This window comes from Podarcis raffonei, chromosome 5 (genome assembly GCF_027172205.1).
Source record: "Podarcis raffonei isolate rPodRaf1 chromosome 5, rPodRaf1.pri, whole genome shotgun sequence".
Lineage (NCBI taxonomy): Eukaryota > Metazoa > Chordata > Lepidosauria > Squamata > Lacertidae > Podarcis > Podarcis raffonei.
Genome location: NC_070606.1, coordinates 4,284,803 through 4,310,454, shown reverse-complemented (window position 1 = coordinate 4,310,454; position 25,652 = coordinate 4,284,803). Strand labels below are relative to the sequence as shown.

The 25,652-nt window shown below is 44.2% G+C and overlaps 1 protein-coding gene and 1 long non-coding RNA gene across 3 annotated transcripts in view; one reads left to right on the top strand and one right to left on the bottom strand.

The window, feature by feature from the left end:
* Positions 1–21,010, top strand: part of PARVB (parvin beta) — a 41,860-nt gene extending 20,850 nt beyond the window's left edge. For both annotated transcript variants that reach the window (XM_053387646.1, XM_053387647.1), the window contains exons 3-13: positions 2,580–2,650; positions 4,349–4,451; positions 6,046–6,186; positions 7,090–7,205; positions 9,643–9,701; positions 10,921–10,940; positions 11,875–11,936; positions 13,083–13,151; positions 15,092–15,193; positions 17,925–17,997; positions 19,950–21,010. In XM_053387646.1, coding sequence (XP_053243621.1) covers positions 2,580–2,650; positions 4,349–4,451; positions 6,046–6,186; positions 7,090–7,205; positions 9,643–9,701; positions 10,921–10,940; positions 11,875–11,936; positions 13,083–13,151; positions 15,092–15,193; positions 17,925–17,997; positions 19,950–20,026 — 893 coding nt within the window. In that variant the 3' untranslated portion in view covers positions 20,027–21,010. The remainder of the gene's footprint in view (positions 1–2,579; positions 2,651–4,348; positions 4,452–6,045; positions 6,187–7,089; positions 7,206–9,642; positions 9,702–10,920; positions 10,941–11,874; positions 11,937–13,082; positions 13,152–15,091; positions 15,194–17,924; positions 17,998–19,949) is intronic.
* A 2,730-nt stretch (positions 21,011–23,740) lies between these two features.
* Positions 23,741–25,184, bottom strand: LOC128413552 (uncharacterized). Its single transcript, XR_008330369.1, has 2 exons — positions 24,907–25,184; positions 23,741–24,060 (listed from the first exon to the last, which is right to left on the bottom strand). It is a non-coding gene; the product is annotated as an uncharacterized LOC128413552 (long non-coding RNA).
* Positions 25,185–25,652: the final 468 nt, after the last annotated feature.

Below are 25,652 nucleotides of genomic sequence, written 5' to 3'. Positions count from 1 at the left end.
TGACATTTTGGATTTGGAAGGTTTTAATAATGTTTTCGGGTGGCATGCATATTTGTGGTATGACAAGGTTAAAGCTCATAAAGCATTTAAAAACCATATTGTCAGAAAAGCATTGTTTAATGTCTGGATAAGATATAAAGACTTACTTGAAAACAAAACCCCAAGATGGTTGTCACCTATGGAAGCAAAGGCTCAGAAAAAGCTCAATATGGAGGCCAAATGGCCGAAATATTGGGAAATTTTGGAACAGGAAGGAGACAAACTGAAATTGCAGAGTTTTGAGAAATTAAAAGATAAAGTGCGAGACTGGCTTCATTATTATCAAATAAGGGAAACTTATAATTTGGACAAAAAAATTGGCTTCCAGGTGGAAAAATCAAAATTGGAAACCGAATTGTTAGATCCTAAAACAAAGATACTTTCAAGAATGTATAACTTGCTGTTGAAATGGAATACTCAAGATGAAACGGTTAAATCTGCTATGATTAAATGGGCACAGAATGTTGGACATAACATTATGTTTGCTGACTGGGAACAGTTATGGACCACAGGTATGAAATTTACGGCATGTAATGCCTTAAGAGAGAATATTATGAAAATGATATACAGGTGGTACATGACACCAGTCAAGCTAGCAAAAATCTATCATTTGCCCGATAATAAATGCTGGAAATGTAAAGAAAATGAAGGTACATTCTTTCATCTTTGGTGGACGTGCCCAAGGATAAAGGCTTTCTGGGAAATGATATATAATGAATTGAAAAACGTATTTAAATATACCTTCTTGAAGAAACCAGAGGCCTTTCTCCTGGGCATGGTCGGCCAATTGGTGCCAAAGAAGGACAGAACTTTCTTTATGTATGCCACAACAGCAGCAAGAATACTTATTGCAAAGTATTGGAAGACACAAGATTTACCCACTCTGGAAGAATGGCAGATGAAAGTGATGGACTATATGGAGTTGGCGGAAATGACTGGCAGAATCCGTGACCAGGGAGAAGAGTCGGTGGAAGAAGATTGGAAGAAATTTAAAGACTACCTGCAGAAATATTGTAGAATTTATGAATGTTAAAATGATGATGGATTGGATTTAAGTGGACTTAGTAATAAGACCAATAAGAAAAATGTAAAAATGGTTCGATAATGGATGAAAGTATAAAGTTGTAATTCTTTGAGATATTGAGTTAAATTTAAAGAAAAAGGGTAAGGATTTGCTGAATTAATTATGTGAATGGGAACACAAGCCAGGTGTCACCCATCTTGTATTTGTGCCTCTCATTTTTTTTGCCCAAGTGCAATACTTTAACAGGGAGAAATGTAAAGTATTGCACTTGGGCAAAAAAAATGAGAGGCACAAATACAAGATGGGTGACACCTGGCTTGAGAGCACTACATGTGAAAAGGATCTAGGAGTCTTGGTTGACCACAAACTTGACATGAGCCAACAGTGTGACGCGGCAGCTAAAAAAGCCAATGCAATTCTGGGCTGCATCAATAGGAGTATAGCATCTAGATCAAGGGAAGTAATAGTGCCACTGTATTCTGCTCTGGTCAGACCTCACCTGGAGTACTGTGTCCAGTTCTGGGCACCACAGTTCAAGAAGGACATTGACAAACTGGAACGTGTCCAGAGGAGGGCAACCAAAATGGTCAAAGGCCTGGAAACGATGCCTTATGAGGAACAGCTAAGGGAGCTGGGCATGTTTAGCCTGGAGAAGAGGAGGTTAAGGGGTGATATGATAGCCATGTTCAAATATATAAAAGGATGTCACATAGAGGAGGGAGAAAGGTTGTTTTCTGCTGCTCCAGAGAAGCGGACACGGAGCAATGGATCCAAACTACAAGAAAGAAGATTCCACCTAAACATTAGGAAGAACTTCCTGACAGTAAGAGCTGTTCGACAGTGGAATTTGCTGCCAAGGAGTGTGGTGGAGTCTCCTTCTTTGGAGGTCTTTAAGCAGAGGCTTGACAACCATATGTCAGGAGTGCTCTGATGGTGTTTCCTGCTTGGCAGGGGGTTGGACTCGATGGCCCTTGTGGTCTCTTCCAACTCTATGATTCTATGATTCTATGATTCTATGATTCTATGAGGTGTGAGGAGGTCTGAGAAACAAGTTAAGGAGAATTCTAAAAATCTGACAAATTGATTTGTTTTTAACTATTTTTTGTGTTTGTTATGTATTTCTGTATTTCTTATATTTTCTTTTTCTATTTTTTTGTATGTTCTTTATTTTCTTTATTTTTGTCTTTCTTTAAAAATTCTAATAAATATATTTTTAAAAAACAAAAAAACAGAAGGGTCAGGTCACCATGTTGCAGGCCCTGTGATGGAAAGGCCCGTTCACAAAAGGGTGCGGCCAGTTTAACTTTGAGGAAACTAGCCCTGTGTGATCTTGCATCCTTCGACATGCCACGTCCCCGTGATGGCTTGATATTGCTTCTAACTTTGTACCATGACTGGGTTCTTCCGCTTATGAATCAGGCCGCATCTGGCTTTTGAGAACCCATCTCCAAGGCAGTGTGCTTGTGTGTGTCCCCCCTGATGGCTCTAACTCAGCGCTTGTCTTCTAAACCGGCAGAGGAGAATGAAGAGCGCACCATGATTGATCCCAACTCGAAGGAGGAAGCCAAATTTAAAGAACTCATCAAGGTAAGGGCTTCATTGATTAGTAGCTTTGCCTTTCTCTGATGCAAGAACACACACACTTTTCCAAATTGGAGTGGAAAAGTGGCTGAATGTGCAGCTGCTGCCTGCCTGGAGGTGGTAGAAAGGACAGTGCCATTTCAGATTCAGTGCAGGCAGGAAAATCACATTTTTAATCCCCCCCCCAACTAAAAAACAAAACTGCACAGGCAGGAAAGTCGCCGCATTTCTGTGAATCATTCTCTGTGACTTTGGTTCCACAGAAGGAGTCACTATCAAGTTGGAGATAAAAGTGTGTCCTGAGAAATGAATCTATTGATATCTAGTGGTGATACCTTCCAAAGCAAAGTCCCAGAAAATGCAGCTTAGTCTATACAGTGGTACCTTGGTTTACAACCATAATCCGTTCCGGAGGTCCGGTTGTATAGCAAAACAGGTTGTAACCCAAGGCGCGATTTCGCAAATCGGGCCTCCCCCCCAAAAAAGAGGGGGGGGGTTGTAATCCAAAAAACGGGTTGTAATCCAAAAAAGGGGACACACACTTCCAGGTTTGACGTGGTTGTAATCCAAAACAGTTGTAATCCAAAACGGTTACAAACCAAGGTACCACTGTATTTGTCTGTCGCCTGAGGAAGCATGTGGGTGGTAGATTCAGAGCTGCCGGCACCGTGTGTGTTTGGAAATGATTAGAACATTAACTGTCATGGCTTTGGGCAAGACCAACAGTAGAATCAAGTGCAGAACAGAAAGAGAAGATCTTCTTACTGGGCTGAAGGAAGTTCTCCCTGGGGTTATCAGTAATAGCTGACTTGCAAGTTTTTCCATAACTTGGAAGGTAGCTCAGATGGAATAACAGGATCATTTTTAATTAAATAGCTTAGACTAGTTCGAAAGATCTGGTGGCAGTCAATAGAATGCATCTTGAATTAAGTTCTGTAGTGCACAATCTATTACACAATGGCTTTGCAAATCTTTTTGGATTTTCCAACATATGTTGGTTTTAAACTTATGCACACCCACGTAATGTACAGAACTTCAGGACTGGAAAATCACCTTGCCTGAAAAATCTTCTCTCTTTGCACAGAGCCATAACTTAGCCACCCATAAGCATTCTTTTGTTTAGCCTCTTAATCCACAAGTAGCATTTATATACTGTACCGAGTAAAGTATCTTCCGGGTACATATCAGGGAGAGCAGGGGGCATCAGTGTATTGATAGCATTTTTACCCTCTTCTCGCAGGGCAATCACTGGAAAAAAGGGAAACCCAACAGACATTAGTAAATTCCCAGTTTGTCCATTTGCTTCGCTGATACTGATATTTTTAGTTGGTTCACTAGGGTATAGATCAGGGATGAGGAACTAGGTCTAATTGGTGAGCCAGATGGTTATCTCCCCACGTTTTGTGGCCTAAGTTCTGACTGGTGGGTGGAGCTGCCCACCTGTCAATCACTTGATCTCACAGTGACATCAGACGATCTTTTTTTGCCTGCATGGGGCTTGCAAGTGTTTTGCAAAGTGCTATTTTTGTGAGATGCAGCTGAAGAATTTAATTCTAATACAGGAAATCTGGCACCATAATAAATTTCATAGTTTCCCCCAAAAGTCTGCTTGACTTGAGGTGTCCCCCCCCCGCTAAAAGGATAGAAACTAAATAATGTATTAGGACCAACCAAGTAATCTATGTCTTTTCTTTATTGTCCCAGGTTTTAATTGACTGGATAAATGATGTCCTGGTTGAAGAAAGAATCATTGTCAAGCAGCTTGAGGAGGATGTCTATGATGGGCAGGTGCTACAGAAGCTCTTGGGTGAGTGGCTGCGGTAGGCAGGTGGCAGTGGACGGAGGGCGGGAGCTGGACCGAGGGGAATCTGGGTTTGAATCACCACTCAGCCATGTTGGTCGCTGAGGAAAAGCAGGCTTTGCTAAACCAAAAGGGCTGTGTTTTGGACTTGAGACTAATGAAAAGGAGGCAACCGTAATCTTTTGCTTCCAATTTTGATTGACCGTAGTTCAACGTTACAGTATTTCCATAGCTTCAACTGGTCAATCTTAAGTATGTTTTTTGAGGCAAGCCAACTGCGCAAACTGTGGTTTGAGGTTAACCATGGTCTGTCGAAACGAGCCAAGATGGGGCAAGCTTTGATTAATCAAAAAGTGGAAGCAAAAGACTCTCCCTGTGGCCATGCCAGGTGAGGAGAGAGATGGTTCTCATAATGCTAAACTGGGGTAGGGAACCTAAGGCCCAGGGGCCAGATCCGGCCCAATCATCTTCTAAATCTGGCCCATGGACAGTCTGGGAATCAGCATGCTTTTACATGAGTAGAATGTGTCCTTTTATTTAAAATGCATCTCTGGGTTATTTGTGGGGCCTGCCTAGTGTTTTTACATGAGTAGAATGTGTCCTTTTATTTAAAATGCATCTCTGGGTTATTTGTGGGGCATAGGAATTCATTCTTTCTTTCTTTTTCAAAATATAGTCCAGCCGCCCACAAGGCCTGAGGGACGGTGGACTGGCCACCAGCAGGGAACCAAGCCAGGAAGTTGCAGTTAACCATTGCTTGGTTAATGTATTTCAATCAAGCCTGTCCATGAAGCCGCAGCTTATGATTCTTCGCTTGTTTGAAAGCCTTTAACCACCATTCCCAGTTCACGGGTAATGGGAAGCTATAGTTTACTGCCACTTGACTCTCATGAAGGGATGAGCAAAGGGCGCTTCCAGGTGCAGATCCTGGTTTATGAAGCCAGGATTTGAGTGGTGTGAACCAGGTGAATGAGACCGCCTTAGTTCCTGGTCTATGACAGCTTGACCTCAGTGGTCCATGACTGAGTACTGTAATATGCTTTATGTGGAGCTGCCCTTGTATCTGGTCTGGAAGCTTAACTGTTTGCAGAATGCAGGAGCCCAAATGCCTTAAGTACTGTCTGATCCCTTACACTCCACCTTGATCACTGAGATCCTCTGGTGGGTCACTCCTGGCGGTTCCCCACATCCCTGGGGTTTAGTTGGCCTCCGCTGGGGACCAACCCTTTAGTATTGCAGGCCCTGTCCTGTGGAACTCCCCAGCACTGGGCATTTGGCAGAAACCACCCCTCCCTTCTTTCAGACATGTTTTGGAAACCATCTTTGTTTATGGACAGGCCTTTGAAATATGAATTTTCTCTTTTTAACCAATCAGATTGGATTTATTGATGTTTTTACTGGATACTTTTGTTGATTTTATTCTTATTGAAATATAAGTGTGGCTTATAACCATCTTAAAATATAAATACACTTTAATTTTAAAAAGCTGATGGGTTTGTACCTGGCCAGGTGAGGAACTGGCTGCAGGGGGTCCATGTTCCCCATCCCTTTTGCGCTACCTGAAGAATCTTGTTTCTGCTTGTCTGTTTTCCCAACCCAGAGAAACTAGCTGGCCGTAAGCTCAACGTGGCCGAAGTGACGCAGTCGGAAATAGGCCAGAAACAAAAGCTGCAGACTGTCCTGGAAGCTGTCCACGATTTGCTGCGACCCCACGGCTGGGCTATCAAGTGGAACGTTGACTGTAAGAAGCTTGTCTGGGTTGGGTTTGCCGTGGCTCCAGGGCAGAGCTGCTCCACTGCCAGCCCCTTTTGTCTCCACGCAGATAGCAAGATTGGGGAAGATCTTTGCTTGAGACCCTGGAGAGCAGCTGTCAGTCAAAGTAGACAGTACTGGGCAGGTAGATGCACATCTGTGTAAGGCAGGCTGGTGTGATCACAGAAATTCCCCCTGCCGTGGCATTGGGCAGGTTAGCAAAGGCAAAACAGTATTCTGCAACTCATGTAAATTATGCAAAATGGCTTGATTTGTGTCATTTAGCTCATTTAGCATGATTTCTGCCGCTCATGGGGGAGGAGCAAGTTGCCATACAGGACACTGAGCCCCCCCCCCCGACCACTCAAAGCTCTTATTGAGACACCATTCTGATGTCAGTTTTCATCTGCTGTTCCCCATATGTTCCAGCATATTTTTGTAACCTGCTTTTTCAACTCCTCGAGTGGTTTAACAGTCAACCCCTCTTGGGAATTGTAGCTTTGAGAGGGGAATAGGCACCCTTGAAAAACTACAGGTCCCATAACTCTTTGGGGGAAGCCATGGATGTTTAAAGTGGTCCCATGGCGCTTTCGGTGTGTGGTTTGAATGTGAGCTGAGAGAGACCTGGGGATGCAGGCAAAAGGAATCGGGGAGGATTAAAGATGCCCCCAGCTAACTTGCAGTTGCTGTGGGTGGGGATTGGAGTGCAAAAGATGTGCCATTCTGAAGAAGAGGCTCTGCGGAAGACTTAGCAGAGAGGCAGGGTTCTTGGGGCTCCCTGGAGGCAGAGGGTCAACCCCAGATCACCGATCCAAAACTTACCCAGAAAATGTTTTCCCTTAATTGCCTTTTAACATTTGTGTGTCTCTATATACCTGTGTTTCCCTTCAAGCAATCCATGGCAAGAACCTGGTGTCCATTCTCCACCTGCTGGTGGCTCTGGCGATGCACTTCCGGGCTCCCATCCGACTTCCTGAACATGTTTCTGTGCAAGTGGTTGTCGTAAGGGTAAGAGCATGTTGAAACCTTATGTATGTATTTCCTACAGATATTATTCTGTTTTCTGAAAGTTGGTTACACTTTAAAGCGCTCTCTCTCTCTCTCTCTCTCTCTCTCTCACACACACACACACACACCAGCTCAGGGAATCAAGCTCTAGAACTGGCCTGGACCTAATTTGGGAGGTTTGCAAATAATAACATTTAGAAAGTGGATGAAAGTTTTAATCTGTTTTTAGTGTGTTGCCATTTTAACTTTTATGAAAGTCTTAAATGGTTCTTAATTCTTATTGATAATTTTACTGCTATATCTTTTCTGTAAATTGCTCTAAGGCTTTGGTTTTGGGGTTTGTTTTAAGAGTCAATAGATAATCAGTCAGTGAAATAATAATAAAATAAACAATTGCTCTGAGCAGAAATGGAGAAGCATAGGCAGTCATGGTTTGGCTTTATTGGCCACATGTTCTCCTGCCATTAGATCAGGAGTGGCTAACTTGTGGCCTTGCAGACAGTTACAGAATCACAGAATTATAGAGTTGGAAGGGATCCAGAGCGTCATCTAGTTCAGCCCCCTCCAGTGCAGGAATCTTGACACACAACAGTCTCCCATCCAATTTGAAACCATACCAGACCGTGCTTAGTTTTACAAATGTGCTAGCAGTTTTATTTCTGCACCACTAGGAGGGTGTTGGGCTCCAACTCAAAGCAGCCACATCCAGCAACTCCCAGCACTTCCCATTCAAACCATCCCTGCCTTAGGCATACCTGAGATTTGCTGGTCTGTCTGTTCTGGCACATGGAGCAAGTGGAGCTGATCACATCAGTGCGTTAGGGCACTTTTCAAGGGTCAACAAAATCTTATTTTGATTATACAGTCACATAGAACAGGTATTCATAGTTTCATCTCTAGTTGGAATCATTTTAAATATAAATAATTAGTTGATTTAATTGTTAATGAATTGCTTTCAGCTCTGACTGCTTGTTTCTATACATGCCAAGGCTTTTAATTAAGCTGCCAGCCTTTTTTAGAGATACTTCTTTCCCAAGATTGACTTGGGAAATATGTTGTCTCAGTGGAAATATTGTACACACACCCGACTCCCAGCTGGGGAAAGGGAGCTGATCCCTTAGATACAGAGTGCTTTTTGGATTCCAGAAATCTGGGAGCAAAGCGGCTCTTCTGATTCTGCAGAAATCAAGGAAGGGAAAAGCAGAAAAGCAAGGGTTGGGTGCCCTTATCATCCGTGCATGGAAGCACCCCCGTTTTTCTTGCCCATGGCTGTTAAGAGCTGCATACATTTCATAATTGATGAAGGTCTGTGCTATGTTTGGAATTCTTTTTTTAAAAAACTTCTGTATTGATAACAGCTGTAGCTGCAATATGCTAAATAAACCGTTTGCTGATGGTGGTTGTTTTCTGTGACTTGATGTTACTTCTTAGGGACTGTGGGAGAAGAAAACAATTTGCCATAAACAGCACTAGTAGATAGATTGATGGTGTAACTTTGCAAAGTCCCCAAAGGTGCAGGGCAATTTCCTCGCATCTATAAACTCTCCACTGAATGTGAGAGATTAATACATCTCCCTGGCTTCAGAGGTCTGTCTTTCATTTAAAGCTGTGGTCACTTGGGAGTGGGATGAAATTGTTTTGCTGAAGGCAAAGGAGAGTGCGCCTGACTTTGGCCTTTGCATTTTCAAAGATGCCTCCTTGCTTGATTATCTCCATTTGTTGGAGGAGGGGAAAATAAAAGACTTCTGACAGCAGAAACAATCCACATAGCAACATGGTGCAAACAGGGCGTCAATCTCCTTTGTTGCTTTTAAAAGTGCAGTATTTAAGAAAGGCACCACTAGGTGGCACAACTTTTAGGTTAAGCAGGGATTTCAGAGCCTGCACGAATGCTTTCTCTTGCTCAAGAGGAGCAAAAGAACCCATATTTTAGAATGCTTCTTTGATGCATTTGTATGGTAATTCGCCATGGGCCAATACAGATTCTGACAGAGAGGAAGAGTTTACAAAGGACTTTGCCTTAAATTGGAACGCTACTTTTATCTTTTTCTTTCTTCTTTGGAACCATCAGCTAATAATCAAGGCTGTCATCTTCTTAAGGAACTCCTGTTTGTTTTAACCAACTAACTGTTTGTTTCAGCTGTATGTAGATTTAATCAGTCACTTTGAAGAAAAAAGGGTGTTTTAGTTCTTAAGATAATGCAGGTAGACAAGCGGTGCACCTCTTCTGTTTGTGAGAGAAGAGGGCCTTTTCAGAGACGGGCAACTACCACCCATAGCTTTCATTTGTACTTTAAATGAAAAATAATGGGCACTGAGATGCTGTTATTGCTTTTACATGATTGACGCCTGCTTTGGTGATGGTGGCAGCCTTTTCAGTCACAGTTCAAGCAGAATTTAGTGTTGTGCCACAAACATTCTCCTTTCTGTCTTCCAGAAGCGGGAAGGTCTTCTCCAGACAGCCCAGGTCACAGAAGAGCTCACCACCACCACAGAGTAAGCCCTTCTCCTACACCAGGGGTCCCCAAACTAAGGCCTGTGGGCCGGATAAGGCCTGAGGGACTTGTTTATCCGGCCCGCGGCGACCCCCACCGCCTGCTGCTGCCGCCCGCTCTTACCGGCGCTGCGCTGCGTGGCTGCGTACTTCCGGGTCAGAGGAGCACCAGAAATAGCTTGTACACATGCGCAAGCATTATTTTCTCATGTGCAAGCGTTATTTCCGGTGCACATCCGAGTTGGAGGAGGCCTGTGCAAATGCGCACAAGCTATTTCCGGTGCTCCTCTGACCCGGAAGTGTGCCAGAAATAGCGTGTGCGCACGTGTATGGGCACACACTCCCGCCCCCCCGGCCCGCTGCGCGATCTGCGCTGGAGACACCGGCCCGAGGCATGGTAAGTTTGCTGACCCCTGTCCTACCCTGAGCTCATGGGGAGCGCTCAGAAAATTCTCGCCTGGGATCACCTGGGACAGCCCCATCCATTGTGCCCCCTAAACAGTATCTGGACCTTTGTAGACCATTGTAGTATGTGCACCAGTGGTTTTCATGCTTCTCTGCCTTGAAGGAACTCCTGCGTGCTGCAGACGTTTCTGTGGATATATTCTAGGGTGTTCCCTTGGTTCAGGTGGGGCATCAGACAGGCCTGTTGGGGCTCACTGTTGCCTTGTATGAACGGAAAATAAAAGCTATGATACATCTAGTGGCTCTCCTGCTGATCTACGTTGCATCGTAGTGGTGGGCAACCTGTCTTGGGAATGGGGGCACTTGTCCATAATTATATACTTATATAGTCATTCATTGAGTAATGCCAGGAAGACAGTGAAATGAAGAAGAATTCTTCAGGCATCAGAATTTCAGAGAAGGCAGAACTTGATGCCTGAAGGATGCAATCCAGCTTTGGATGCTTTGATTCAGGCAGCGATACATCTTGGACCAGCACTGACCTCCCCCCCCGGAGGTGCACAAGGCCTTGGAATCCCCATGTCACCCTCCTTGGAGCTCAGATTTTAGTATAATGGTAGTGGTATATAAGCAAATTGTTCTCTGGCAATTTGGGGTAATAATTTTGCCTTTCATAAAAGATTGTGTAGCAAGATTGATCTTGGTCTGGGGTGTATTGGGGGGGGGAGATACCTGGGTTTTCTTATTCAGTTGTGGTCTCTTAGGAGCCCATTATTAATGCACTAACTGAGCATTTTCTAAAACTCTGATTTGCAGGATGATGATGGGTAGATTTGGTAAGTACAAGATTTTAACCCATAATAATGATCCATGTGCAAGTTTCGAAAAGCAGTAAAATAAGGTTGCATTTCAAACTAGTAATTCTGTCTCTAGTTTGTCTCCCACAATTTAGGAGTTGCCCTTAAACCTGTTTTTGTCCAAGGTGGCACATTAAAACAACTCTCTCATTCTCCTTTTGGGCTTAGAGCAGCCTGTCTTCTTGCATCCCATTTTGCCAACTAGGACTGCACTGGACATTTTTGATGTACAGCCAAACTACAGTGTTCAGCTTATTTTCTGTTGCTGCTGATAGCTCCCACCTTCTCTGTGCTTCCAGCAAGTCCTGACTCCTGTGGTCTGACTCCTGCCTTGCACATGAGCTTGGGGCAATCCCACAGCTGTTATGATCTTACATATCTTGCTGGCCTCCTCTGTTCCTTGTTGCAACAGGTTCTCTTCCTTCTTTTGCCCTCTTTGTTCTCAGTCCCAGTGCAGCTTGATCTGCACCTTCTGCTTTCCATGGAACACCCTCATTTGCATGGAGGAGCAGAAGAGTAATGGACTCCTCAACAACTGGGATTAACTTCTCAGAAGGCTATCTCCACTTGCACTCTGTGCTTATTTTCATTCATTCATTCATTCATTTCATTTATATCCCAACTTTCCTCCACGAAGCTCAAGGTAGCATACTTGGTTCTGCCCCTTCTCATTTCATCCTCACAACAACTTGGTGAGGCAAGTTAGGCTGTGAGTTTCATGGTTGACTGGTGAATTGAACCTTGGTCCGCCACATCCTAGTCTGCTCCGCTAACCACTGCATAGCACTGGCTTTCCCCTTGCTCAGTGAGTCCATTACTTAGATAAGTACGGAATAATGCATATCTTGGTTCTGTGAATTTTCACTAAAGCGTTTATTGATTTGTTAAAACCTTGTTCCCTTTCTCAAACCAGAGCGAGATGCTTTTGACACACTCTTTGACCACGCTCCAGATAAACTAAGTGTCGTAAAAAAGGTAACATGCCATTTGTATTTAATGGGCCAGTGGGCATTTTTCCCACTCTCTTCAGATAGCAAGGGTCTTGCTTGTCTAAGGACACGAACCAGGAGCAAAGGCTTTTTAGGTGCTTGGTGATTATTGCAAGAGTCCTACTCCTCACGATTACAACTTTTTTTGCAGCCTCCACATTAAGTTGCTGGCACAAAAATCCCAGCCTGTATTTGCCCTCTGTTTACTGTTTCTGACAAAGATCTCTGTCATGTTTCTGGGAATGGGTGTTTTTCCTGGGATGAAAAACTTAAAACTGACCAGCAACCTGGATGAAGCAAAAAAGTGCCTCTCGCTCAGCTGATAGCCCTTTCTTTGCTGAACTCCACTTCTCCGTCCTTTCTGCACTTTGACCCCTGACCACAAGAGGGAAACCTATTTTGGCCTGAGGGCCACCTCCCCTTCTGGTCTTCTGGGCAGCCTTCTGGCAGCCACATGCCAAGGGTGGCTGGGTCCAAAGGAAGAGGGGGGTGGAGCAGCGAATGCAACTTTTCTATTTTGTGCAGTAGGCGAGTTTCTACGCCCACTCACTCACTCGCCCCTCCATCCTCACAAGCAAGAGACATTAATCAAAGGACAGTCAGGCAAAAACACTCAAGATCCTCGCTGCAGAGGCGTGTAATAAAGTTTTGCCTTAGGCAGTTTGCAGATTCCTGAGGATTTACATTCTTCCTCCCTCCTTTTGCTTGTGGATGAGTCTCTCGACTGAGGAGCTTTCTTGTGCTTAAAAATGTTTAAAAGCAAGCCTCCTTGAAAGGTCCAGGTTGTCTTTCATCAGACGCTTCCAGAGCACGACATTTCCCCACGGGAGCAGCATGCTGGAGAATGCCACCAGAGGCTGCTTGCATGGCAAAAGACACTTAATGCGAATCAGTCCCTGTTCCATTGAATTCCAAATATAATAAACCTGCCAAAGTTTCCTTCTGCATAAGCATAAGGTTTACAAATGGGTGGTTTTGTATTGTGAATGTGTTTACGTTCCTTCTTAGAAGTGTAAAATGAATAGTGGTGTGGTCCTAGGTATGCCAGTAGATGGGCTTAGGGTTGCAGCCTCAATCTGCATATCGGTTGCTTATTAATTTCCTTACCTGCTATGCTCTTTTTCCTTTTCAGTCCCTGATCACTTTTGTGAACAAGCACCTAAATAAACTTAATCTGGAAGTGACAGAATTAGAAACCCAGGTAAGAGGCATTACTCAGCACCAGTGTCGACAGTCAAACCGTGCCTTCAGATATTTTAAAACATCTTCCTTTTTAAAATCAAGAAATAAATCAAAGTGTCTGCAGGAGGCTGTAAATGTTATTAGATGACTGGGTTTTAAACACGTAAACTTTTCCTCCAAGACTGTTTTTGCTGATAAAAACCTCTCTCTCTAAGCTGCTTTCTCACTCAAATATCTGAGCCTAAATACAGGACCAGTTTAAGCTACATCGCTGCCGTAGATAAATATTACATCCCCTTGTCTTTCTCCCCTGGAGAGTTTCCCCCAATTTCAATCCAATTTCCCTGTTATATGTAGCTGAATGGGGCAAAGGGGAAGGACTGAAGTTACATAAAATATCTCCATCCTTGGTCTTGAGGCAACATGGTCTGGAAAGGAAATGATCCCTCCTCCTTTCTGAGTTTTCAACTCCTTTCCCTTTTCCACAGAAGCAAATGGAAAGGTTCCTCCATTTACTTATATGGAGGGCCTGTAAGGGGGCCACAGATGTCTCCACATCTCCCACTCCTTTATTCCAAGGGTCTAAGGTGGTCGTATATGAGGAAACTGGTGGTTGTTTTTTAAGAACAGAGTATAGCCCAAATGAAGCTCTCCAGATGTTGTTGAGCCCCACCTCCATCTAGTTTAGCACATCTGGTTTGCACTGCCTGGGGTGCAGATGGGGAAGCACTAATCTGTGGCCTTCCAGAGATTGCTGGACTGCAGCTGACATCAACCCTGACCATTTGGATATATTGTCAGGGCCTGATGAGAGTTGGAGGCCCTCAGCACCTGGAGGGACGCAGGTTAGCTACCCAGGTTTAGACAAAGGCAGAAGTAATGTAAGTGCTTAATAATAGCAACAGTAGTGAAACTCACCTTCCTGTGGTGCTCCTCCTGTTCTTTTTGGGTCATCAAAATTTGCAGGCAGGTGGTAGAAAGGGTATGCGCAGTTGAGACCCAGCAAACAGAAAAACCTTAAACTGAAAATGAGTGCAAGCTTATTGGTCTTAGGATTTCTTGGCTATAGGGTTTACTAGTTTTGATAAGGGGTCTGTAAACTTTCATTTGCACTGCAAATAAACTCACCTTGCCCATTTTAGTTGCTACACCAGCCCTGGCTAAATAGCTTTAATGCAAGGAAAGACTTCTCTGGTATTGAAACCTAAGCATGGGAACCGTCACAGTCTTGCCCAAAATGTATTTATCCAAAAAACAGGCAAGCCAAGTTCCTATTTCTCCTGCTGTGTTCTGTATCTCTTGCTGCAGCATGAGGAATTAAATATGGCTGCCTTGGAAGGAAGCTGGGGTTCAGTCTGATTCTTTTCTTTCTGTATAAGAACAAGCATTAAAGAGGCCTTCTAGCCCGCTCACAGGTCCTTTATAAGACCAGTGGTAACAGTTGGCCCTGGAGAATATTAACCACTCTCAATTTTACCTGTGGACTGCCATCTGTCCAGATTTTAATTTGCTCTGAACTAATTTTAAGATGTATTTTAACTAATTGATTGCCTGTTTTTATGTTCTTGGTATACTGTCTTAGTTTCATGATGTTAGCCTCCCTAAGCCCGGCTCCGGCCGGGGAGGGCAAGGTACAAATAAAAAATTATTATTATTATTATTATTATTATTATTATTATTATTATTATTATTATTATTATATAGATTGGTCCCCACCCCCAAACTCAGCACACTTGGGAACACTCCTTCTTGTTGCACTAGCATTTTTCTTCACCTCGATCCTCAGTGGGGTAATAATAAATCATTAAATCCCTGCAAACATGAATTGATGCCAGCAATTCCGACCAGAGCCGAAGTGCCAAGGAGAAATTGATTATTGATTCAGTGTGTAGTTTGCAGCACCTCTTGTTTGACTTCTCCTGGGGTCCCAGCGGGGGTGTCATTCGTGTTTCTCTTCAGTTTGCAGATGGCGTCTACCTGGTTTTACTGATGGGTCTCCTGGAGGACTATTTTGTTCCGCTCCACAATTTCTATTTAACGCCTGAAAGTTTTGATCAGAAGGTGAGTAGAAATCCCAGCCAGGCAACTTTGGTTTGCCGCATTCAAACGAGCCTTCTGTCTTTATATTTGCCACTAAAGCCAGAGTGAAACCAGCACGTTCTCATAATGGCGGCAGATAAGCTGCACGGTTAACATTTTATAATTCTGTGAAAAGGTTCTGAGAAGCTTAGCCATGAATCTTACCTGGAAAACCAATTAATCTAGCAGCTAATGTGCAGCCCGCAGCTTTACAATGATGTATTAGCTGCAGGGGTGTGTGAGAGAAATCTAAAGATAAAATGGCCTGCAAATATAATTTGAAGAGAAAGTAAAGTCTGTGGAGTCACCCTTATCTCACAGACGGTGGTCCAAGAGAGCAGCTGGATCTGTGTGCACAGGGCACTTGAAAAGGCCATGATCCTGCTGATCCTTTGGGAGAGACAAAGGGCAGGTGAAGGGGACAGAATCCATTCTCTCACACAAATGGCTGGTGGGGGGATCTTGGCTGCTCCTCGAAGGGTTGCACGTGTTTCTCCTTGGATGTGGCCGAAAAATATCATAGACAGTGCCTGTTGCTCCATCCTGCCCCCCCATCCAGCTGCTTCCACGAGGACATAGCTCCTAACTGAAGAAGAGGAGCAACCTCCTTTGCGTGCACACAGTTGGTGTGCTCCGTTTATTTTATTTTTCTTTTGAGGATTTATAAAACCGTTCCTAAGAATTCCTAAGAACAGCAATTCTCACCAACAACTTGCATAGTAAAAGTAAACCTATACATTGCAATCTAAAAAAGCAGAATTTGAAAGTCTCCAGTCACAGAAATACCACATAGTGTATACTATAAAATGGCCAATTCACTGAGTCACTGTTCAAAGGTAAGCTCTTACTTGACATCTAAAAGCACTTGTCTGAATTCTATTCATTTCAGTGTTGGGGAAAGCTTTGCAATTATGTTACTGTTAGCAAAGAAGTGTGTCATAGTATGCCCTTTTAAAATATGTTGAGGGAGGTGTTATTGGGTTGTTGTTTTTATTTTGATTATGTACTTTGTAGTTTTAGATTTTGATTTTCATCTGTGAATGACCCTAAGACGTACAGGTATAGGGTGGTATTATTATTATTATTATTATTATTATTATTATTATTATTATTAAATTTATATACTGCCCCATACCTGCAGGTCTCAGGGCGGGTAACAGAGTAAAATCAAAATATAAAACTACAAAATACATAATCAAAATAAAAACAACAACAACTCAATAACACCCTCCCCCCCAAAAAACACATTTTAAAAGGGTATGGGATAACCTCAACCCTAATAATAGGGTATAATAAGAATAGTGAAGTCTGTAGCTCACTGAATTCTGTGTGCTGAACCAACCTAGCCTTATAAAAATATTGAACTTCCACTATAACAAGTATGAATGAATATTAATTCATAGGTTGACTTGCATAGGAATATTTGGAGCCCCTGATGGAAGGGAAGTTGTATCTGTATCTGAGGAAGGATAGAAACTCAGTTTGTACTATTTTGTGATGGCTTATTTAGAGGACTTGTACGTTGATTTGCCCACAGTGTTCCAGGCACCTCTCAGTCAAGTAACCTGTCCAACCATAAAATCCCTAAAAACAGAACACCCATAGGATTGTGCTTTTGACTATTAGAGTCAGGGGTAAGCAAGAATTAGGAGGAATAAACTCTTTTTTAAAAAAACCAATTAACTTCAAAGGTGGGGAAGTGTTTCCTTGTTTTTACTGCTCAGCTCACTGAGCTGTGAGTAGTTTTAATTAAATCCCTTCCTCCTGTGTGTGGTGTAATATTGCAAGAATTGGTCATTTCAAGGCAGATGGCAGCAGGGAAGTGCGCTCTTTTAATCTAACTGCAGAAAGAGATACCCCACCCACCGCGGCGCATTTGCACAAAACAAAATGTTCCTCCAAAGCTGGCCTTATAGACAACCTACTCCAGCCTTTAATCAAAGAGAATATTCTTCACATTTCCATTTGCTGCACTTTGATCCATATATCATGAATGAAGCCTGTTTTCATCAGAATGACACTGATGTGTCATTTACAGCTTGGTTCATATATGAACCCCTTGCACGGGCCAGTGCATTGCCAATAACAGTTATTGTGGCTCCTATCACTTCTGACAGCTGAACTAGATGAACCAGTCACAGAATCAAAGAATTGCAGAGTTGGACGGGACCACGAGGGTCATCTAGTCCAACCCCCTGGAATGCAGGAATTGTTTGTCCAATGTGGGGCTTGAACCCACAACCCTTCATGTGACATTTCCTGGATTTTAGCACTTCCAATTGCTGCGGGAATGAGGAGGGACGTGTTTAATACTTCCGCACAGATATAAAAAGTCTCTGTTTTTGGAAAGCTAGCATTTCAGGGAGAGTGTTCCTCTCTGATGTGCAAGTGTTCATATGTGCAGGGTTTTTGCTTCATGGAATTTCTATGCTTGGAATTCAATTCCAGGCCCGAAAATGGCTGTGGCTGAAATGAATGAACTTCCAGCTGGCACGTTACATTGATCTGTGTGGTCACCTGAACAAGTCCTAAAGGGTTTAAGCAATGTGATTCTTCTTGAAAGAAGATGATACATTAAGAATGTAGGCTGTCTTAATAATCCTGGGGTGCGTGCATCCAGGGATAAGCTAAGCAATATGAGGGGGGAAACAGAGGGAGGGGGCCTTTTCATCCTACTGAAAAAGTAAGGGTTTTTTTTGTTGTTGTTTTGCAGGTTCACAATGTTTCCTTTGCTTTTGAACTGATGCAGGACGGAGGGCTGAAGAAGCCCAAAGCTCGACCAGAAGGTATCGTGCGCAGTTCCACTGAAACACGCACATGCTCAACTGGACATGCATGTTGGCAAGCATGGGAGGGATTTAAATTGTTAGTTCTCCCAACTGTAACAGCATCTCTAGCCATGTCCACGTGGGCTGTTTTTCTGTAGCTTTCTTCTAGGCTTCATTCTCAAGATGGTTAACAGCCATAAAGTGTGGTCTAAGGCTGAATTTCCACGGCCATGTTTTCCAGGCAGTGTCACTAGCAGAGGCTGGTCTATCAGGGCAAATGAGGCTCTGTCCCACCCGTCTCATCCTTCATCTCCCTGTATTCATGCTGACAACCATCTTAGAGGATGACGCAGTTGATTGTCTTCCTGCTCCTTAGTCTCGCTGTTGCTCTTGTAGAACTCAGCAGGGACGAGGAAGGCGAGAAAGCTGGAGTTAGTGGGCTCCGCCTCTCCTTGGCTCTGTCTCCATCTATTGTTGGCCTCCTTGCCTTTCACCCACCAGGCAAAATAGGCACCGGCCACCACTGAGTGAGCCCCATGGAACTCAGAGGTGCCACCTTGGACCAAATATTGCAGGGGCCAACTGCTGCGTCAGGAGGAGGCCCTGCCCAGCACTGTGCAGCTTCAATGGCCGTGTCTCCTCTTCTCTCGCCTGCCTTGGATGTGGCCCTGCGCTCGGCTCAGCAGTTTGGCCTCCTCCGCCCCCTCAATATTGGGGGAGCTGAGGCCCCTGCTAAGGAATATTGAGGCGGCCCCCTCTAGAGTTAGCACACCTGAACTCAGTGGAATTTACAGTGGTACCTTGGTTCTCAAACTTAATCCGTTCCGGAAGTCTGTTCCAAAACCAAAGCGTTCCAGAACCAAAGCGTGCTTTCCCATAGAAAGCAATGCAAAACAGATTCATCCGTTCCAGACTTTTAAAAACAACCCCTGAAACAGCAATTTAACATGAATTTTACTCTCTAATGAGACCATTGATCCATAAAATGAAAGCAGTAAACAATGTACTGTACTATAAAACAAAACAATAGCCGACAGCTGCATCGGATGTCCGGCTTCCAAAAAACATTTGAAAACCGGACACTTACTTCTGGGTTTTTGTCGTTTGGGAACCAAGGCGTTTGAGAACCAAGGTACCACTGTACTTCTGAGTAAATATGTCCAGAATTGCACTGTTAATCTTGCATCAAATATCATTTGATGCCGTAACATTTAATGTGCTTTATGGACACTGTATTTAATCTTCTGCTGAGTTATGATTTGTGGGCAATGCGGAAGTTTCGTGTGGTGGCTGAGACAACTTTCTGTCCCTCATGCAAAGGAATTGGGAAATCAGTATAATGAAGGCAAAGTGAATGAGCCGTGTTGGGAAGGGTTCCTGTGCTGCGGCCCAGAAAGGGACTTGTTTATAAAATTCCCTCATTTAGGAGGGAAAGCATGGACCAGCATTTTCTCCTGTTTGCCTATAGAGGCCCATCGGCCTCCAAGATTGCCCAAATAATCCATCCCCTACAATTTGGAAATTTTCTCCTAAATAGTTTCCAGAAGCATTGCAAATACTTTTCTGTTTGGAGCAGGCTTGTGTAGGTGCTGGTTTAAAATATGAAGCTGCCTTAAATTGTCAGGCTGTTGGTCCAACAGTTTAGCAGCTTTATTAGAAGAAAAATATATTCTGTAACTTTCTAAAAATTGATTATTTTCTCACATGTGCTTATGTGTTTAAACTTCCCAGTGAGTCTCTGGAAAAGACCGTCTACTGAAATTTCAGTCCAGTGTTCAAATAAAATTCATTCCTAAGAGAGTTGTTTTAATGGGAGTTTTTATTGTTGAGGTTTTTCATAATTTTGTATAAAGGGAATTGCAGGGGGCATTTTGGTATTAAAAAGCTTGTTTAGCAGAAGACTATTTTTCTTTTTTTTAAAAGTCAAGCTCTTAACCTAAAAATCTCTCTCTCTTTTTTAAATCCCTCAGATGTTGTCAACTTGGACCTGAAATCTACCCTAAGAGTTTTGTACAACCTGTTTACAAAATACAAGAATGTTGAATGACTTGGAGACCTCCTGAGACTCTAATCTTCGCAAGCATCTTCTTAGCAGGGAGAGGAGGAAAAAGACCTTCCCTTTTTCTTCCTTCTGTGCCATATGCTGTGCTCCCTGGTGCACGATGGTGCCTCTTCTTTTATTAGCATTATCTGCCTGTAACTCTTCTATGCTTTGAACCCACTTTGAAATGTAGCTTTAATTCCTTGAACTACCCACAGTGTGCTTGTTTGTTCTAGAAGGCTCTCATGTGTTGCTTTCAGCACAAGCACCTTCTTCCATTAGTGTAGATTGCAGTTAGGGTGAATTCTGGTGATGAGAAGATTTGAAGTGGTTGATGACGGAGTGCTAGGATGCCTTTTGTCCAGGTAATGGGCTTCTGGGTCCTTCTCTCTGTTTCAACTCTCCAGTGAACCCACTAGGAGGCTTTAGGCTGGCCACTCTCAGGGTCCACACATGCAATAAAGAAATAATCATAGACATCCTTACAGGGTCATTGTACGTATACACTGAGATCATGAATGGGAAGCAACTTGAACACTCCCAAGTGCTATAGGAATGCTAAGCAGTAAGTTGCTATATTTTCCCAGTCTCCAGGGTATAATATTGACACATATGATATAGGTATGGGTGAAACCAATGTTGGTTGGAGTGTGGAATTTAATTCATTTTCAAATGTGTGCGGCTATGAGGTAGGAAGTAGCTGTAATCCGTTCGCGAAAGGACCATTCCCTCCCTCCAGACTTTCAGAGGGGTGTGTGCATCTCCTCTGCTCCCTCCTCTACACCCTGATTTTAGACATATATACCCCAGCCCTATTCATTAAGCCACTGCGCGGCTTATTTCATAATATGATCTCTGTTCAATTATATTTTGTTATTTTGAGATTGTGCCCTGGAACTCTTCTATGTAACTTTTGGAGTCCTTGTCGACCTTTCTGTCTTACCCTCCTACCATTCAGTATTATTGCCACTAAATACACTGTGAATCTCAGATGGAATGGCTGTGTGGAGTTTTTGTTGTGCTTTGGTTATGTCCGATGAATCGCTGGTCATGCATTGATATGATGGGCAAATGTATCGAAAACAAACCTCCCTTCTTCGCTGGTTTTCAAACAGGGTTTTGGAAGCTTATGAGGGGGTTTTCAGGGTTGGATGCGATTCCCTGAAAAGCAGGTTGCATATCTTTAACTGCTCAAATCTTCTGAACATGGTTTGGGGTGTTTTCTAGGGTGCACTTTCAATAAGCTCAGTAGGGCTGGGTAAACTGACTGCACTAAAATACACCCTGGAATCCCTTCAGAAGTGTTTATTTGCTTTGAAAATATTCAGCTATTGAAACATGGACTCTACATCTTTTCAGAAATAAGTTGTTCCCTGAGGTAAACCGCTTGAAAATTGCTGTCACAGAGCAGTCCCACCCAACTTTGTGCCTTCTGGATATTTCTAGACTGCAATTCCTGCCGGCCCCAGCTACTGTGGCCCCTGGTCAAGGAAGTAGGGGGGTGCAACCCCCAAAACATATGGAGGGCACCAGGATGGGGGAAGACCCACACAGAGCATTGTGGGGCTGAATGAGGTGCTGTCAAAAGCTTCATACTTAAGCTAACACAGTGTTTCTCAAGATAACGATTTGTTCTGTGGCAATTGTATTATGCAAACAATCTCTGTGCTTGCTCCATACATAATTGGTGTGAATTTCAAACCCTCTTGTTTTCTAGTTGATAGAAAAGCACTTTGCTTCCCTTCACACACTGGGGAGCTTGTTCTATTTGGTTTCCTTCTCCAGCTGGTATTTTGTCACTTTTTAAAAAAGTGAGCTAGATAACATTTCTGCAGAGCTTGGAGCCTCCTTGGAACAACTGGTGGGTTTCATCACAGTGCCCAGCAATATTAAGGAGAGCTTAGTAGAGTTAAATGTACAAAGAGGATTGTGCTGGCATGTTAATTTGGACGAAGGCTCCTTGAGGGACATGGCTGTTAACAGGGGACGGGATTATTGCATTGAAGCTGTTACTAAGCAAGTAAATGGTGAGGATTACAGAGACCTTCCCTGCCAAATCCTTGCCTTTAGGCTCTCTTTTCCTTCACCTCACTAATGTCAAGGACAGGCAGGAGGCTGATGAGTGTGCCAGGAAAAGGGGGCTGGAGTCTGACTTGGGAAAGGCAGCACGACTTCCAGGCAGGAGACAAGAGTCAAGGCAGGGGAAGCTTTGGTGATGGAGGGTGGAGCACAGGATGGGTTGGAAGAAGAGGAGGAAGAGGCAGGTCAGGCAAGGGAAGGGGGGCCGGGGCTTCTCCACCCTCTCCTGCACCACTGTCTCCCAGAACCAGGAGGGGATTGAAATGGGATGAGCAGAGGAAGTTGTCACGTGGGAGTAGTCTCCCCCTGTGTGTGTGCAGCCCGTCAGGGGGAGGTACATACCAAAGTGAGGGAGAGAGAGTGGTCCCCTGTTGCTGCAGTCGCTGCATTGAGCGTGGACCTGGGAACAGCTGCCCAGACACTAGATGGGTCTTCAGAACCGTAGAAACGACTGTGCCAGCTTGGCAATAAAGAGGTAACTATCTGCCGTGTGCATTCCTTTGGCTGGGAAGCGCCCTTCACAGCTAGGTTCCTAGGACCTCTGCCCATCCTTGGGCAAGGCTTTAAATCCTAGCCAAAAGAATACTTCTCCGTTTTCAAGCTGCTTTGGGAATTCAACATTTCTGGCCGTTGCAGCAGCACACGGCCATCCAATACGTCTTCCTGAAGGGCTCAGGCATCACGGGCCCTAACTTCTTCCCTACGCAACACCTGGGGAGGGGAATAGGCCATTTCCAGGTATCCAGTTTCCACCCGACCTACTTATTTAAATTGCTCCAATTTTAATCTTACAGCTCGGTTGTATTTTACGAGTTGACTTGTTTTAGAATGAAGCTTTTCACAGAATGTTAACATATTTGAAAAGAAGTGTGAGAATCCACTCCCTGGCCCATTTTGAAACTGATGGAAAGCCAACGCGTGGAGTGATCTGAAGCTTCTGATGCTGGGGCTCAGTCTGGCTGCCTGTGTTAAAGGGCAAAGGACCAGGCCTCTATCTCAACACAGGGAAATAACAATCTGTGCTTTCTGCACCACCATCTATGGTACTAAAGTGAGGCCTGTAGAATTTTTCTTTTTGAAAAACACACACACACACCCTAACTAAACCAGAGTTTTCCTGGATGTTCAAGCCATGTCAGTCTAGGTACTAAACTTCAGGAAGACATAATGAAATAGTGAGTGTATTGTGCAATGAGTATTGTGAACTTGAACAAAGACGGACTTCAACAATGAGCTGAGATCCAAGTCAATAAGCAGGTTTGTACTTTTTCTGAATATTCTCTCTTGCTTCCTCCACACATACATATACGCATTCCCTTTTTCCAAACAAGCTGCTTTCCACCCAAGTATGTATGTGTATGCATGTCACGTCTTGAAACTGAGCCAGAAGCCCCTGCATTTGGCTAATCAGAGGCCCCTTTTATGTCTTGTGAAAGCAGAATTAAATGTCAAGTTCATGGGTGACCAATACAATTGTTCCATGCATATGACATTTTTCCTTTATCCAAAACCTCATAGTGTACATCAACTGTTGAAGGGAGGTACAGCAACCAAACCAGCCCTGTTAGATAGCTTGTATGGGTAAATCTCTGAAAATTCAGCAGAGCCTTCATTTGAACTCTCTAAGAAAAGAAGTATATGTGAAATAACCAGGATGTTATAAATTTCTTATCCATTTTGTTTCAGATATTTGTTTCAAAGTTGTTGTTTGTTTTTGCAGTCATACTGTCTAGCTGCTGCCAGTCTCAGGAGTCTTTCGTGTCTGAAGGACCTGGAGGGACCTGGAGCCATTTCCAGGGCCTTGCAGGGAAACCTCTCACATCTTTCTGTCTCCTTGATAGCTTAGGATCATAGGCTGAAATGCAAATGGCTGTGCCAAAAGGCCTCTGTTCTTCTTGGTAGCCTCTCAGGCAGCTTCAGTGCCTCAGCGCCTTTTTTTTGTCTGTCCTTTGGCTACTCTCCTGGGACAAAAAGCATTCTACTGGTCCTATCCTGAGCATTACATGAGTCTACTAATTAAGGGGCTATATACTTAATGGGGATGTCCACGTTACGGTTAAAAATACAATTTCAGTTTTTGCAGTGGTGAATTTAGCCTGCCCCAAATATTTAAGGCAACATCTAGCAAGATGTAGTGAGGCACTACCAGAAAGTACAGTGGAAGCAGCTCTGGTATAATTTCTTTCTTCTTTTTCACTTTTTAAAATTAAATTTTTTCAAACATATAACAACAATACACATATACATAATAAAATGTTGTTGTTGTTGTTTAGTCGTTTAGTCGTGTCCGACTCTTCGTGACCCCCTGGACCAGAGTACGCCAGGCACTCCTGTCTTCCACTGCCTCCCGCAGTTTGGTCAGACTCATGTTTGTAGCTTCGAGAACACTGTCCAACCATCTCGTCCTCTGTCGTCCCCTTCTCCTTGTGCCCTCCATCTTTCCCAACATCAGGGTCTTTTCCAGAGAGTCTTCTCTTCTCATGAGGTGACCAAAGGATTGGAGCCTCAGCTTCAGGATCTGTCCTTCCAGTGAGCACATAATAAAATAGCCCACCCTAACCCAGAAGCTAGTGTTTAAGCAATACATACAAAATAACAACCAATTATGCTAAGTTCTTATCCCAGGCAATGAACAAGATACCCACAACCTAAGAAGCGCACAACTTTCTGTGCTGCTCCAAAGGACACCAAAATCATTTCTCACCACCTGGTCCCCCATCAGCACCTGGCGTGATGGGGGGTGGGGATGAAGGCAGGTCCCAGAGCGCTGACCAGAGGGAAGCAGCTGCAGCTGCTATCTATGCTACCTGTGGATCCCGATGTAATTCTATGCTGCAGCCACTTTGCTTGCCCTCCTCTGCTGCCCCCTTGCCAGGTAAGTTTCCAAGGGGTGAGGCAGGTGACCTAGGCCACCAGCTAAGGGCGGTATATAAATTTAATAAATAATAATAATGTGCTATGCTAGTGTTTGCTAGCACAACCATTCAGTGTGGGAGACCCTCGGATGCATCTAACACTGCTGTTCTGCTTGCGCAGGAGACAGAAGTGCCGACTGGGGCCCCAGACTTTGGGTGCCCAGCGCACGCTCGCCACACTGCAACATCATGACATCGAGGTGTGATGTGACATCAATGATGTCGTGTGACATCATGACGGTTCGGCATGGGGCGCGTGAGCACTCTGGCAGCGACTAGGCTGGGGCCTGCACGGCAGGGCCTCTGTTGGGGGCCACTGTGGTTGCATCCCAGAAGCATGTCCAGGGCCGCATCAGGCCCCAACTGGTGGATCAGGCCCCGTGGTGGAGGTGCAGGCCCCGGCCCAGTCACACCCATGGTGCTGGAGAGCCAGAGGCAAGGCGGCAGCTGGGGACACGCAGTGGCGGGAGGGCGGAGGCTGGGCACCCACAGCAAAAAAATTGTGGGTGCCTGAGCCCCTGGGCCCCCCTGGAGTTGGCGCCACTGGCAGGAGATTTCTGCTGGTACAGCAGAACGTGTCCCTCCTCTACAGCCACCCCCCTCTGGAGCAGTTTTTTTGGGGGATGTGTGATAGGGTA